General features: G+C 34.3%; 1 protein-coding gene across 16 annotated transcripts in view; it reads right to left on the reverse strand.

The window, feature by feature from the left end:
- Window positions 1–14155, reverse strand: part of DMD (dystrophin) — a 1213044-nt gene that overhangs the window by 628359 nt on the left and 570530 nt on the right. For 14 of the 16 annotated variants that reach the window (XM_062608089.1, XM_062608087.1, XM_062608095.1 and 11 more), the window contains 3 exons: window positions 6246–6425; window positions 4576–4704; window positions 2885–3055 (listed from right to left, as the gene is read on the reverse strand). In XM_062608089.1, coding sequence (XP_062464073.1) covers window positions 2885–3055; window positions 4576–4704; window positions 6246–6425 — 480 coding nt within the window. Of the gene's footprint in view, window positions 1–2884; window positions 3082–4575; window positions 4705–6245; window positions 6426–14155 lie in introns of those variants that run through there. The other 2 variants (XM_062608097.1, XM_062608096.1) reach the window with 2 other exon arrangements.

Raw genomic sequence — 14155 nt, forward strand, 5'->3', positions numbered from 1 at the left:
TCCTCCAAAATGAATCACACAGCATAATTATGGTGCTTTTGTTCAGCATTCAGTTTTAAATTCTAAATCAAACACCACTTATTAACAATACACTGCCCTTTATCTACCTGGTACCCAAGTGCCTGTGGATAGTTTAATGTACAATATGCAATATACTTATTAAATGTATTGCAAAGAATCAACAGAAAAAAGCTTTCTTCTTTCAAAGCTTTAAACACAAGAATAAACAATAGATTCTTGATGATGCATAAAATTTGAAGAGAAATAATGCTTTAAGATGTTCTAGGAACTCTTGGACATACAACTGTCTTCTTGCTAAAGACATAAGCACATTATATTCTAGTCAGTTCTACCTTACTCTTCCCTCCAGTACAATTGGTATTTATTATAAAGGAAATGTTTTTAGTGAGGATGGTAACTATAAAAGTTAATCAGTTAAAACAAGAGACCGTACTTCAGCTGTAATCTATTCTCAGCTGTTCTACAGATGATCTGGGAGAATTATGGTAAAAATGCCTTAGTTTTAGCTGGTTGATTGTTTTAATGACAAAAATTTTGAACACTTATGAACATTAACTGAAATATAATAACGCATGGTATTTGTAGAGAATAATATTGTGCTAGCAAATTTTCATCAAGAATCTCAGAATTACACATTTTTTCATATGCTCTGAAGGATGTCTTCAAAAGTACTAAAGTCTCACTGAAAGACAAATCAAGTAATAAAACTGGAATATAAAAATTACTAGTCTCTAAAAATGTGAAGAATAACAACAAAGGGAAAAATGGGAGGAAAAATACTAAATGAAATTCCAATAATTGAATGAGGTGAAAAGTCCACTTGTAAATGTTAAATCTTATTTTAGTATTCTATGATCATTTTATTAACTCAGGACACAACAATTATGTACTACCATTTAGAGACTTCATGAGTCATTTCTTTTTTACTTCACTGATGTACTGGGAATTGTAAGCATTTGAAAATATATAGCAAATTTAAAAACAGATGTGAATTGATTGAAAATAGATTATGAGAGCTTATTATCCTCTTGAATTTATTTTTTTAATTTGTTGCTCACCAAGTGAATAATTTTACCTAAGTATGAAAAAAAATTGAACCACTAAGGAAGCATAATATCACCTTGTAAGAATAATAATTTCTCAGCGCATAAAACTAAAATTATAACTAATGGAAGTACAGTTACCTACATTATACAGGTGGACAAAACGAGGTAGCCAGCAAATTAGTCCTTTAGCCTAATGCATACAGCAAATCAGTAGAATCGCCAAGAGGTCTAGACAAGCTTTTGCTGCTCTATCTTACACAATACTAATTACGATGGATATCCCTTTTGAACCATACCCTAGCTGTCCATTCCCCAAGGTCCTGGAAAAGGTTCCCTAAATTCTAATTTGCTATTAAAATTATGTGCTGTAGTAATTACTCTCATCTTGCTAGATATATAGTGTATAAAGCTTAGTGAGGTGCTGCCATTCCAGCAGCCTATACAATCACCTCGCCTATAAAATCATAAATAGAACACCTGAGAGAAAAGGTTGCCAGGTGGAAGCAGTCTGCAGTGTTCTGAAGACACTTCATGTATCTTGACAATCATCTTTTCCCACTTCTGTGGGTGAACCCACAACATGCAATGCAAAGAGTTAACCCACGATAAAGCATCTACAGTCAGTACCATTTTTCTGTAAGACAAGCAATAATTTCACACAACTCTATCAAAGGCTGCATCAGCCCTGTATGCTTACAGCATTGTGGAAGTGCAAGGCAAAACTGCAAATGAAATCCAAACTGCAGATAGCAGATGTTCAGAATAAAACATTACACAACACAATTGCTTGGGCTTTGTGCCAAGATGTTCTTGGTCTACAGTTTGTACTTGTACAAGAAGAAAGTGAGAAGCACACTGGAACGGTTCAAGTGCTACTGATGGCAAACAGGAAAAAAAATAATTATTTATAGGACATATTTTTCCATTCCAGAAGCGAAACCTAAACAAACTCAAATATCTATAAAGAATGTGCTGGTTGCATAGGGTATTGAGCCCTGCATAAACCCCTGCATAAAATAACTCATGAAAACCACGTCTCTTTGTATATGCTTTTTGCAAAGCTTATTTCCTGCTCTGTCACTGAACCTCTGTGCATTTATTTCTGTTGCAATTAAAGTAGCCAGTAAAAATAGTTAAGATTAGGATCCATACATTCCCATTATCCTATATACTAAGTTTCTTGGCTGCCTGCTTTAAAATCTGCTGAATAGTTCTCTGCAGTAAAGGCAACAAATACAGTGGAGAAAGTAGGTGGTTTATGTCTTTCATCATTCCAATTCAGAAGTCACAATTTAGCTAAAAACTACTTAATCCATACTGAATTCAGTAGGGATTCAGATTCAGTCATCAAGCTAGCTGTAGAGGTGAGTAGCTGGAGTATAATTAAAATAGTCTGCATATCTATCTATCGATTGATCTCTATCTCAAATCTTGGTGAGTCACAGCCTCACAGGAAAGACTGAGAACATTTAATGAGAAATTAACCCTCAAAAGCCAATGTGTATAAATAAAGGCTAATCGTACTTTAACAAGATTAAGAATCTTGCTAATTCCCAGATGTTCAGTCTTTGTAAACTACTGAAGTAATTGTTAAATTCACATAAGGTCAGTGAATGCTTCTAATTCTGAGCAGTGAAGTATGACCTTAGTGCCAAAACACACTTTAAAAGAAAAAAAAATTAATTCTTAGTATCTACATTTTTTTCCATTAAAAGCTTAGGTTTCGGAGAAACTTCAGCCCGCAATATAGTTGTAATTGGGCACCTTGCATAAATACCGTTTTGTATGCACCTCCATATGGAAGCAAGCCCTCCTACCTTTCCACTCTTAATTCTTTGTGATATAGTTGCAAATCGCTGGTTGAGCTCTGACAGTTTAGGCTCTATTACTTTCCTGCAGTGATCTCCACGGTTTGTCATCAAGTCTATCGCCTGGTCACGCACAGAGTCCACCTTTGGATGCATATCATTCAGCTCAGCCTTTAAGCGCTACAGTCCGTGAGCAAGAGACAGGGCTTGAAGTTAGTAATAAATGCAAAGAGAGAGAAAGAGAGAGAGAGAAAGTGTGCAAAGGAATAGGGAGCAAAACCACAAAGCAAATTCAGATAATTACTCAGGAGTGTGTAAATCCAGTAGAAACCCATTAGGTAACATTCCCACTCGTATCCCTCAAATTTATAGCAGGAATGTATCTACATGTCTGTTTTATTATCTCCTAGTGGAAATTAATGATGAACATTATTTCTAGGCAGGCTCTTACCTGCAATAATACAATCCTCAGCACATTTCATGATACGCTAAATTATGTTATGTTCCCAGTGCTAGGAAAAGCTGCTAATTCATGTATTATGGAACTGGATGTATACCTGTTGCTTTCAATTCTGTTTATGGCCATAGTTGTGGCAGGGAAAATTGACCAGATGAAAAACAATGTGGTTTGGATTTTTTTTCCTATAAATCTATCACAATTTTTTATTTTTTTTTTTTTAAAGGGGACAAATACATTATTCCTCTGCAATAGTAAACAGTAGATCGCAGTATGGGCAGAGGCTGAAAAAGATAGCCAGGCATTCAGGAATCATGAACACAGTTGGGCATTAAGAATTACATTTCACTGTCTGTATGAAAAGCCTTTGTGAAATACAAACATATATAACTATTGCTGGCAAAGATAATTGCACTTTTTACGTGATGGTGGCAAAATTGTTCATTAAGCCACAAAACTGTGTCTCATAATCCTGCTGAGATCAATGAGGCATTGATTTATGCTCTGCCTTGGAATTTGTAAAGTTTTCCTTTAGTAAATGGTATCATTATGTTAGTGTCAGCAATACAGTTCTGATTCTTATTTGCAAACTGTTCCTCAGATAGTATGTGTTGACCATAGGGTTCAATACAAAGTGAAACTTCACAGTGATTTAGGAAGTAAAAAACCAATCCATATAGATAACTTTTTGAAGTTGTTTAATGTTGACAAAGGAGGTATTTAAAATGAGTTTAAAATTTGCATCTATCTTGCAACTTCTGATCAATACACTAACACATTATTATGCAGCTAGTGTGGTGGTGTTCTGGCATGAAAGCAAACGGTGTTTGTAGAATTAAAACAATTATATCACAAAGATATCAAATGCAGATACCATGAATATTAGGAAAGTATAAGAGAAAAAAGAAAATACATAAAAAATGAAGAACACGCAAAAAAGGATCTTGTTCAACCAGATGTGTTTAAGGAGTATTTTCCAGTAAACAAAGGTTTAATAAGGTGCTGTTCTACTCACCAGGAAGTCCCCAAGATTTATAATAACATATCTGGTTTTATTTCTGCAGGGATTTAACTTTCGTAATGCAGTGCAAATTTATTAGGTAATCTACAAGCTGCCAGAGGGTAGCTTTAACATAGAAAAAGATGTTAATCAATCTGTGATACCTTTCCAAATATGCTAGTTTTGACACAGTCTCTTTTAGAATAAAATTAATACTTTCGAGAATATCATGTTTTTTTTTACCTTAAGACTTTCCTCTTTTTGGTGGGGTTTTTGTTTATCAGATTCATCCAACAGTATTTCAGCACGATACATCCAAGTTGTGACATTAGCTAGATTCTGATCAAAAGCCTCCATGTGCTTTTGATATTCCTGCAATGTGGAAAAGGTAAATACTGCATACAAAAAAAGTAATCAGAATTGAAATTATAGGTGCAATTATGCTCAGTATGGCAAACATGCACACGTTATGAAATTAATTTTTTTTACACAGTAATTTCTTGTTTTGTGAAGGATAGAATCTGTTGTTTGTTTGCTATCACTTTATATATTAACTTCCTTTAAAAAGACATTCTAGGGGAGAGATAAACTTCCAAAGAGACAGGCAGGAGGGTGATAAAATCACACACAGCAAGATGCAGGTGGCTGCAGCTCAGCCAGACTGCTGAGAGGAACAGGAAGCAGACAGATAGACCTATTGAAGATGGAAAGAATTGTTTCCCAAGAAGCAGGTACAGAATTCATTTGGAAAGCCAAAGTTGATTAAACCTCATAGTAACAAGATGCACTTCACAATCAAGAATAGGAGCTCTGTATCTAAAACTCTTATTTTCATTTCATCTAACTTCTCTGCTTTGAGACTCTGCTTTTTAAAAATGCTTTTTGACATTCTGATTTTTTTTCTTTTCCCCTCTACTTAATTTAAAAACATTTTGTCTTTGTGGGTGTGCTGACTAGAATGAGGCACATGCATATCCACACCATCACCACACCTATGTGTACCACACACCTGAGATCAAAGATTTTACTAGTCCTTTTGACCTCCACATCTTTGTATCTTTATTTTACACTGTTTTAAAATCAGCACAAGACCAAATCTCTCTCTTAGACTTTTTTATCATGGGTTCTAGTAAATATTAACAAAAGAATCCAAAGCAGAGAAAGTAAAGGAATGCATAAATATGTCAGACTATAAACCCCATTACATGTTTCTTATAACTAGTTTCACATTGAAGCTGAGCACCTACATCACACTGAATTAAACGCTTAAGTTTTCCAGATAATTTCACTTGTATATTGTATACAGCTAAAGAAGCCCTGTAGTGATGCTGTATTTTTATTGCAGAAGCATTTTTAATGGAGGCACACAGACTCTAGTGGAGTTTTAATCCATCAAGCTCTGAAAAGTCATGATAACAGTTAATACACCCTTGAGAACCACTTCAGTTTCTCTGGTTTGAAACTGCATTCCAATGGTCTCAGCAACAGAAACAGCATACAAGATATCCCAAAGCGTTCTTGCAGCCCAGTGGTCAAGATTTATTTCACTTGTTTCATATTCAAGTAATCTAGGTCCTTTGGAAGAAACTTTATTTCATGTGTTAGGAAAAGAAACAAAAACCAATCCAACAATAAAACCCCGACTAAAACCCAAACAGAATATAACAATCCCAGAACTACTGTGGCAGACAGGAATGGGAAGCGTTAACAATCAAAGCTGGACAGAGCCATCACTCAGTAAGCAGTCAGATTCTTAAAATATATACAATGTCCTAAACAACAAACGATCTGATTGTCTGTGTACCTACGTATTGAATAAACGTAGTCCATGGCACCAGAAAAAGCATTTCTGTAAGGCTGAGCACCTATGACTGAGCACCAACGTTTCCTCTGAACAAATGCATTTTTCTTACCAGTAACAGATTGAACCATTCCTCAGCACGTGATGTTACTGCTATCCAATTACTGTTCAGGAGGATGAGCTTGTTCTCCACTAGACTTTCCCTCCCTTTCAGCACTGTCTTCAAATTCTCTCCTAAATCACTGATGCTCTTGAGCTGGACCTGGCGTTTCTCAATCTCCTTCCGTGTTGCCTACATGAGCAGAATGAAAAATAAAAGTTCAGGAAATTAAAAATTCTCCACACTAAGAACATGATATATTTAAACAGCCAGTAAGTTCACACTAAAATACAAACTCTTACTTCCTATAGGAAGGGAAAGCATTCTGTGAAGAAGAGTAAGTTTAAAGCAAACTGCTCCTCTTTAGCCCTGACAACATTGTAGACGCTTTCTGACAAAATTGTAAATGCTTTCCATAGCCTCGCAATATTTTTTTGTAATTGTTTAATTTTAAAAGGTGTGAGTTATCTCTCACTCCAGTGCTCAAACTGTTGTTTTAATAATTAATTATTAAACAAGTATCCATGTTTTATAATATTTATATTGCAATGTTTAAAGTTACTTTGCATATAATAAAATGGCATAGTTTTCAAATTGCACATAAAGTTTACATTATAAATGGAACAAAAATAAAACATCTTGATGCTATTTTAAGACTTGGAGAACTCCATTGAAAATATTCTAGTGAAATATTTTAATATTCCTTTAACATTTTCCAATGAAATCTTTTTCAACAGAAGCCATGCCCTTCTCTTTTAAAAGATTTCTTAACTGCAGAAATACATCTTTTTATTACTTTCACATGGGACTTCACTCTGAGAACTAAAATAGTAAAATAAGCTATTGTTCACAGCATCTCTAAGCTTGAATGACTAAAATACATGTATAAGACCAGATTTCCAGCATCTAAACCCACTATTATTTTACCTCATATAAACAGCTTTAAATGATATGTCAGGTCATATAATTATTCATGTCTTAATATTTTTTTGCAACCACACAGTGCAGAATATAACAATCTTGCTGTATACTTAAGGAGAGGCACAAATTTTGTGCACCTAGTATCACATATAACTATTTTTATGAGAGAAATTTATCTGAGCTCCTTTGCACCCGATAGCAATGATCCAGACATATATGATCTCTGCTTATAAAATAAACCTTCACCTAGAAGTTAAATGGTCCAAACTGAACACAAACAGAAGCTAGGAGAAAAGTAAGAATCACTCGTCTCCAGATATACTGACTTCTCAAAGATAACTTGAATACACTAAAAGAAGAACCACTTCTATTCAAACTGCAATCACAGTTATTCCATCTCAGGATCAACACTGTTACTGCAGTAAAACCTCACCTTTATATCCTCCACCCTATCACACCTCTCATGGTCACACATCAGTACAATTTCATTGATAATTCCATTTCTAGGAAAGTAAAATTTTCAGTTTGCAGTAAATACAGTATAGAAATTATTCTTTTTGGTACAATATAGTCATAATAATACCTCCAAGTTGGCATAAATAATGTTTAAAGCAGCAGCTCACATTCTATGTTTAGTAGAATAAACGATCTGATTTTGTAATGTTATTTCACAGGAAAAGTTTTATACTTGAATTTCATTGAATTTTCCACATTCTATCATTTTTTTCAAATACACAGGAAATTTAATAGAACCAAGACATGATTAATGCAAATTATTAACTAGAAAATACATAATTATAGAATTTGAAATTCTATCGAATTGAGAGTTTCAAATTTCAAAAGGTTCTTGACAGATTAAAGGAAAAAACATGTCCTTTTCTAGCGCAATTTTAACTGTTTCACAGCAGGTACAAAATGCCATCATTAAAAAAAAAACAATAAGGCAAAGAATATGCAAAATTTTGATCAGCTTGATTATCTTTTCTGAGCAACTTACTTCCATTTGGAAAAGAATTGCTGAAGCATATTTACTATGGGTTGTGGTTTCCTTTGTAGTTTACATGTATAAAAACTCAGAGCAGTCTTTAGCTATACATAAAAATCTTAATGCTAATTAGAAATGTAAATTGAGGGATCGGTTTATTAAATTTCTATTTAACAAAACTGCTACCCAAAAACAGGATGTGTAATTCCATATGTGTAACAAAACGTAACAGTGATTTGCCTGATCCCAGGAGCTGTTCCTGTCAAAGACTAGGTGCACCTACAGGCAATATGAATATTAACACTTCTGTGTATCAGCAAGTAAGAGACATAAATAACCAATGAGATAAGTAAACAGTGACATTTCCCCCTACCTTCTTAAGAAAAACACATTGAGGCCTTCAACACAGCATCAAAGTGAAAAAGCCATCTTCCACAAATTTCAAATCTCAATTATTCAAAATTCTTATGTATAAAATCCTGGACCCACTCAATACAGCTTTAAAAATAACAGGGTCTGAAAAGACAGCGGAATTCCACACTGCAAGATCAGCTAGGACCTCCTCTGTATGGCATAATGGGTACTGGTAAACTAACAACATTTTTTTCAGTTCTTTCTCAGGTTCCAATTGGTGACCAAGTGAATTGGTCTTCACTTACCACCTTTTCCTGTCTGTTCTTCAGAAATAAAAGAACACGAAAAATCACAAACACCACCACAATGGGTTCATTATGAAACATGGACAAATAAAGCGATGAAATTCTTCCCAGAAGGTCTAAGCAATTTATACTTTTTGATTTTGTGTGCTTATCAGGATGAAACCATGTAACATAAAGAAAATACAGAAACCTACGAGAAGTTGGGAATTTTCTGATGCAATCTCACATGCCCTTTTGGGGGAACAGAAATGTGTAAATAAAAAGTTTAACTAAGCATTGTAACACCCAGAATTCAGTTGCAGCTGTGAAAATTTGTCAGCAGTGTTCAACACTGCTTTAAAACAAACTACATTCACTCTGCCATTTATCAGTATAGTGAAGCTATTACATTTTTTTTTTCCTCAGGACTAGTCTATTTTATTTATAAAACAAAAGTTTATTCAAGTGTGTATTACCTGCCGGAAGACAAAGGTTCCATAAATACTTTCAGAAAAGACAGCTCCAATGAAATGTGTATACAAATTATAAAAATTATATTAAAAGTATATATATATATACACATTGTCATCTCTTCTTTATGTATGCCTCCATGCAGGAACACAGCTACTAGCAGACACAAGAGTTAAAGAAGATGGCAATCTCTTCATTCAGATTGTTGTTCAAATTTCTGTTAGACAGAATTATGAAATGTCTCCTTGGAGGAAACTCTTGTACTTCCAAGTTTTTGAAGTACCAGTTACAGCTATGTGGTACAGGATACCACAATGGAAATTCTTTGAAACAAAAAAAATCATTTGTATTTCACTGAATGAAATCTTTCCTTATGTTGTAAAGGAACCCTTTTTTTTTCTTTCACTTGTGTTTCTTAGAAAAATGCTGCGTGTGCCTTAACCAAAACTGGGAAACCACATCTGCACTAAACCCCCAAGAACTGAACATTTCCAAGAGAAATGGCATATAGGTTTCCAGCACCCAGGAAAGGAAAGGAATCAGATCCTTCTTTGTTAAAACTCTGCATGTGGAGCATGCCTCTGATGACCAGTTTCTAATCTCCACCCTGGTAACACCAGAGGAAGGAGAGAGAGAGAGAGAAGACTAGCTGAGCTTGCCTTATATTAGTCCCTACCATCAAAACCTCAGGAAATAAATTGTAGTTACCAATAAAATAGTAGTTATAAATAAAAGCTTTATTTAAGAAAAAAAAACAATTTCAGATGCCTTGAAACCTGGATAGAAATGAGATTGCTCTGCAGTGTCAAAAGGCATGGGGATAAGCTTTACTGTGAATTCTTGAGGTTTGGAGGTGCATACAGTAGTATTTTTTCTATTTTACATATGGATCAATATGACATGGTGAATCATGTTAGCATAAACAAATGTAGTTCCCTGTGCACTTCTAGAGGAGTTCAGAGCAATCTCTGTGAACTGTGGCACGCTCTTTCTTTCAGTTTACTAACGAAAACTACTGGTTTGGCTTTCTTCTTTTGGGGTTTTTTACTGGCTGTTTCGGAAGAGACTGAAAATCATAACCTCCTTCACATGAGCAAATTATAGGAATGAATTACATTTGAAAGCAGAAGCTACATAGGAATGGCTTTTCGTGAGGATGTGGTGCATAGGGTTTCTGAGCTATACTTTATAATGATAATACCACCATGTATCAAGTTGAACTGCTGATGTTTTTTTCAAACAAACCAGAATTGTGATTAAATGCAGAGGGTAAGATTTTAGTTGTGGTGGTCATTGACACATGTAAATTTAAAACAAATTAAGCACCTGTGACTGAATGAAGGAAAAGTTCTGTGTTCCTCTTCTACATAATCTGTATGCCTCAGACTCCTTGAAAGTAATCTTTGCAATCTGAACCTCTCTAAAAGAAATTAAGTGGCTTGGCTCTCATGGGTGGGATGTCAGAATTAATCACAAGCTGGCATTATGGCCTTCTCAGCAGCTGATTATACATAGTTTTGTTTATTCACAGCACATCTTTTATTTTTATTGCATTCTGGCCGCTGACTATGAATCAACTGTCACAACTTAAAGACAATTTTCTTTTACTGATATTACTGACAGGAAATATGTTGCTAAATGCGTTAGTTAATGTAATTCTTAGTCCTTCAAGTCATCTTTATACTCAGTGGTATTATATACTGAGCTAAAACACTGGCAGACACATACTGCTGATAGTAGGGAGTGAAACAGGACTTTTCCTAGTAATGCCATCTGCTATTTCCTTTTTGAGAACATGGTTTCCTGGCAATCTAATTCTTATCAGGCCAGTTCCTGATTAAAAGACAAATAAATCCCTCAGTGGTTAATGTCTTCAGTGAAAAATACATTCACTAAATCAGACTTCTAATTATAAAAGGATTTCTAACACATGTTTAATGACTATCTTTCCACCCACATGTCATTTTTCTTATCTATTAAAACAGAACCCCATTCAAATGAAAAGATTTAGCTTGTCTCCACTGAGTAAAAAGGCAGGATTTACAGTCTTCTGTAAACTGCCAATCTCATTTCACATAACTCAGCCAAGTTTTTGTTGCATCCTTAGAAAAATTCTAGACATGAACAAATAATGCACTTCACATTCATATTAATGTTATGTTTCATTAACATAATCAAGATGGGCATCCATTTTTATTCTAGGTGTTTATACCATGAAGACAATGTTTGCATGTATGACTTTTTTTTTTTTTAATTCTATCCTCCATAATTATCTTTGAAACACTCCTAGTTCTTTTCACTTTTAAGAAGTCTTGGGTACTGAAAATAATTAGAAATAAGTGCAGTAATAAATATAACTGCTTTCTCATGCTGTAAAGGAAAAAAGATTATGAGCTCTCTGCTGAGTTATGTCATCAGCAGCATACATTCGATTTTCAGTTTATCTACACAACTGAGTTCTCTTTCCCCCTCCATTTTCCATCTTAGCATTTCTGCAGACCATCCTCACAGTGGGTATCTGCTGGGTTTAATTCATCTCCCAGTGTATTTCATTAGATCGGTTACTGTTTTTGGCAGCCTACTTACCCAGGAAGTCCAAAGCCCAAAGCTGCAACATTAATCAGATACTGTGAGGCCCTGGTTCTGGGGACTGAATTATTAATATACAATTTTGTATGATGCCTCAATAAAATCCACATAGGAGTAACAGTATTGTACTTATTTATGAAGTACTCACAAGAATTTTAGTGTCCAGGATCACATGCAGCAAGTAACACATGCCTCTTTATGAAAAGGGATACTCTTTTACATAATTTCTGCAAATACTTATATTTAGGAGACTAGGATCTGCCACCTATGCTATATGTTTGATTGCTCAAAATTAAAAGCGTGTTTATATTTATGCAAATATTGGCTTACATTTCCTAAAGAGAATCTAAATAAAGGAATTCAGACACTCAGTACATACATACTTCAACAAGAGGAAATTGCTCTCAAAGTTGTTTTTTATTCTCATTTTAGTGATGAATTGACTTAAGTAGAAGAGTGGAGGTACTATATAAGGTTATACTGCAGTGAAGGCCTTGGGCAGGATTTGAAGCCAATATATGCTTTTTACCAGTTTTTTCTGCAACCCTTTATATATCAATTCCTTGCAAATATTTACAATCCTCAATGGCATTCTTTAAGATGGTGGGATGGTTCCTGTTTGAGATATTTTTCATGTTGATATTTGTCATTTTAACTAGCTTTTGTTACTTTTTTCAACTGTCATAAGAAAAATATGTTGTACTTGCAGGAAGCATAACAAGGAATTCCCACTGTGTAACTGTGCTGGTCATCAGGCTTTAGGTTCTAATTTTGAAACTTGTGAAGCATTAAAGTTCATATCTAAGAAGTAAATAATACTAAAGACAAATCTTTCTATTTAAACTGCTCTGAAGCCACGTATTTCTGGATCAACTTTCCTGAACACACATGTGGGAACAGACAGTGTAGATTTCTGTTTCAGTAGAACTGTACCGTGTAGCTTAACACCTACAAATACGATTCTTCTTTTCATGACTTGGTGAATGGACCGAATAATTGACAGGTTAGTTTTGGAGGCATTAAAACAGAACAATTGCCTAACCCATTTCTTCAAAATCTGATACTTATCCTTTATTATGGGTGTTAAGATCACAATATCAATCAAAAGTAATGAGAGGAACTGCACAGACTTTATTGCAGGAAAAGCAGCAAGTGAAAATGAGAGCACATCAAGCACCAATGTTTTTTTCAGGGACTGAGATTTTGATTTGAAAGTCAAAGCATCAATAGTCAAAGCAGTAATTGTAAGATACTAATAGCAAAAGTTGATCTTCATATATTTTTGATACTACTTTTAAAATTTGTCATTCTTAAAAATTGATGACCAAAAAACCCCGATTGCAAACCTCATAAAAGACTTACAGACTTTATTATTAGTTTGTAAACCACCAGTGCATTTCAAAGCTAGAGATTTTAGCAAGCTAAGAAGCTTGAAAGGCACAGTTAAATAAAAAAATAAAAATATTAAAAAAACAAAGGAAAAAAAAAAAAGCCAAGCCAAAAAAAATTTTACTCCAGCGCCTTTAATCTGCACAGTTGTTAAAAAAATTGGTAATGCCTGTGTATTATTCATGACTATTTCTATAATGCATGGTGAAACTGGTAAAATAAAGGATTACTACTGTTAAACAAAGCAGAAGCGAGAAATTTTTGCACAAAAAAACACAATAACATCTAAGGTCAGTGTTTTGTTTTGTTTTGTTTTGTTTTTCAAATTACACAGAAACACTTATCCAAAATGCTGCTTGCTGACATAATCATTTGAAATTTTGAAGCTTTGGATAATGTCAAGCATAGTTTCCTCTGAAACCCAGTTTTTTAGTATGTATGCACAATGATGGCTTGTTTAAGTTCTGAGTTCAGTTGGATTTATTACATATGCAGAATATAAAATGGATTAGGTAGTAGTGAGTGATACCATGCTGTCTCAACATCACACAGAGATAAAGCAGTTTGACGTAAAACTCTTGTATTTCTTAGTGATTCTGTAAGATGTTTATCTAAACTGTAACATGTGTAGTAATTTTGAGGAAAGTTTCATTTATGCTTTAAGTTTTAACCTAAAATAAGAGTTCAAGGTGATGTCCATGGAAGTAAGAAGTCCCCAGAACGAAAACAAATGAGTTCTAAACTGAAAAGGGTAAAGAAAACAAACACCCCAACTCCTGGCCACTGTCTGAATGTGTGGAATATATATAATGTCTGACATCCTTTACCTTTCATCCACTGGAGTTGTTTTACTATGAAATACTTTTATAATGAGTAGCATGGGCTGAGAGAGAAAAGGATCTCTGTTTATATGGATCTCTATTTACATG

Source organism: Pezoporus occidentalis, unplaced genomic scaffold (assembly GCF_034315485.1).
Source record: "Pezoporus occidentalis ecotype Australia unplaced genomic scaffold, CSIRO_AGI_Poc_V1 ctg129, whole genome shotgun sequence".
Taxonomy (NCBI): Eukaryota; Metazoa; Chordata; class Aves; order Psittaciformes; family Psittacidae; genus Pezoporus; species Pezoporus occidentalis.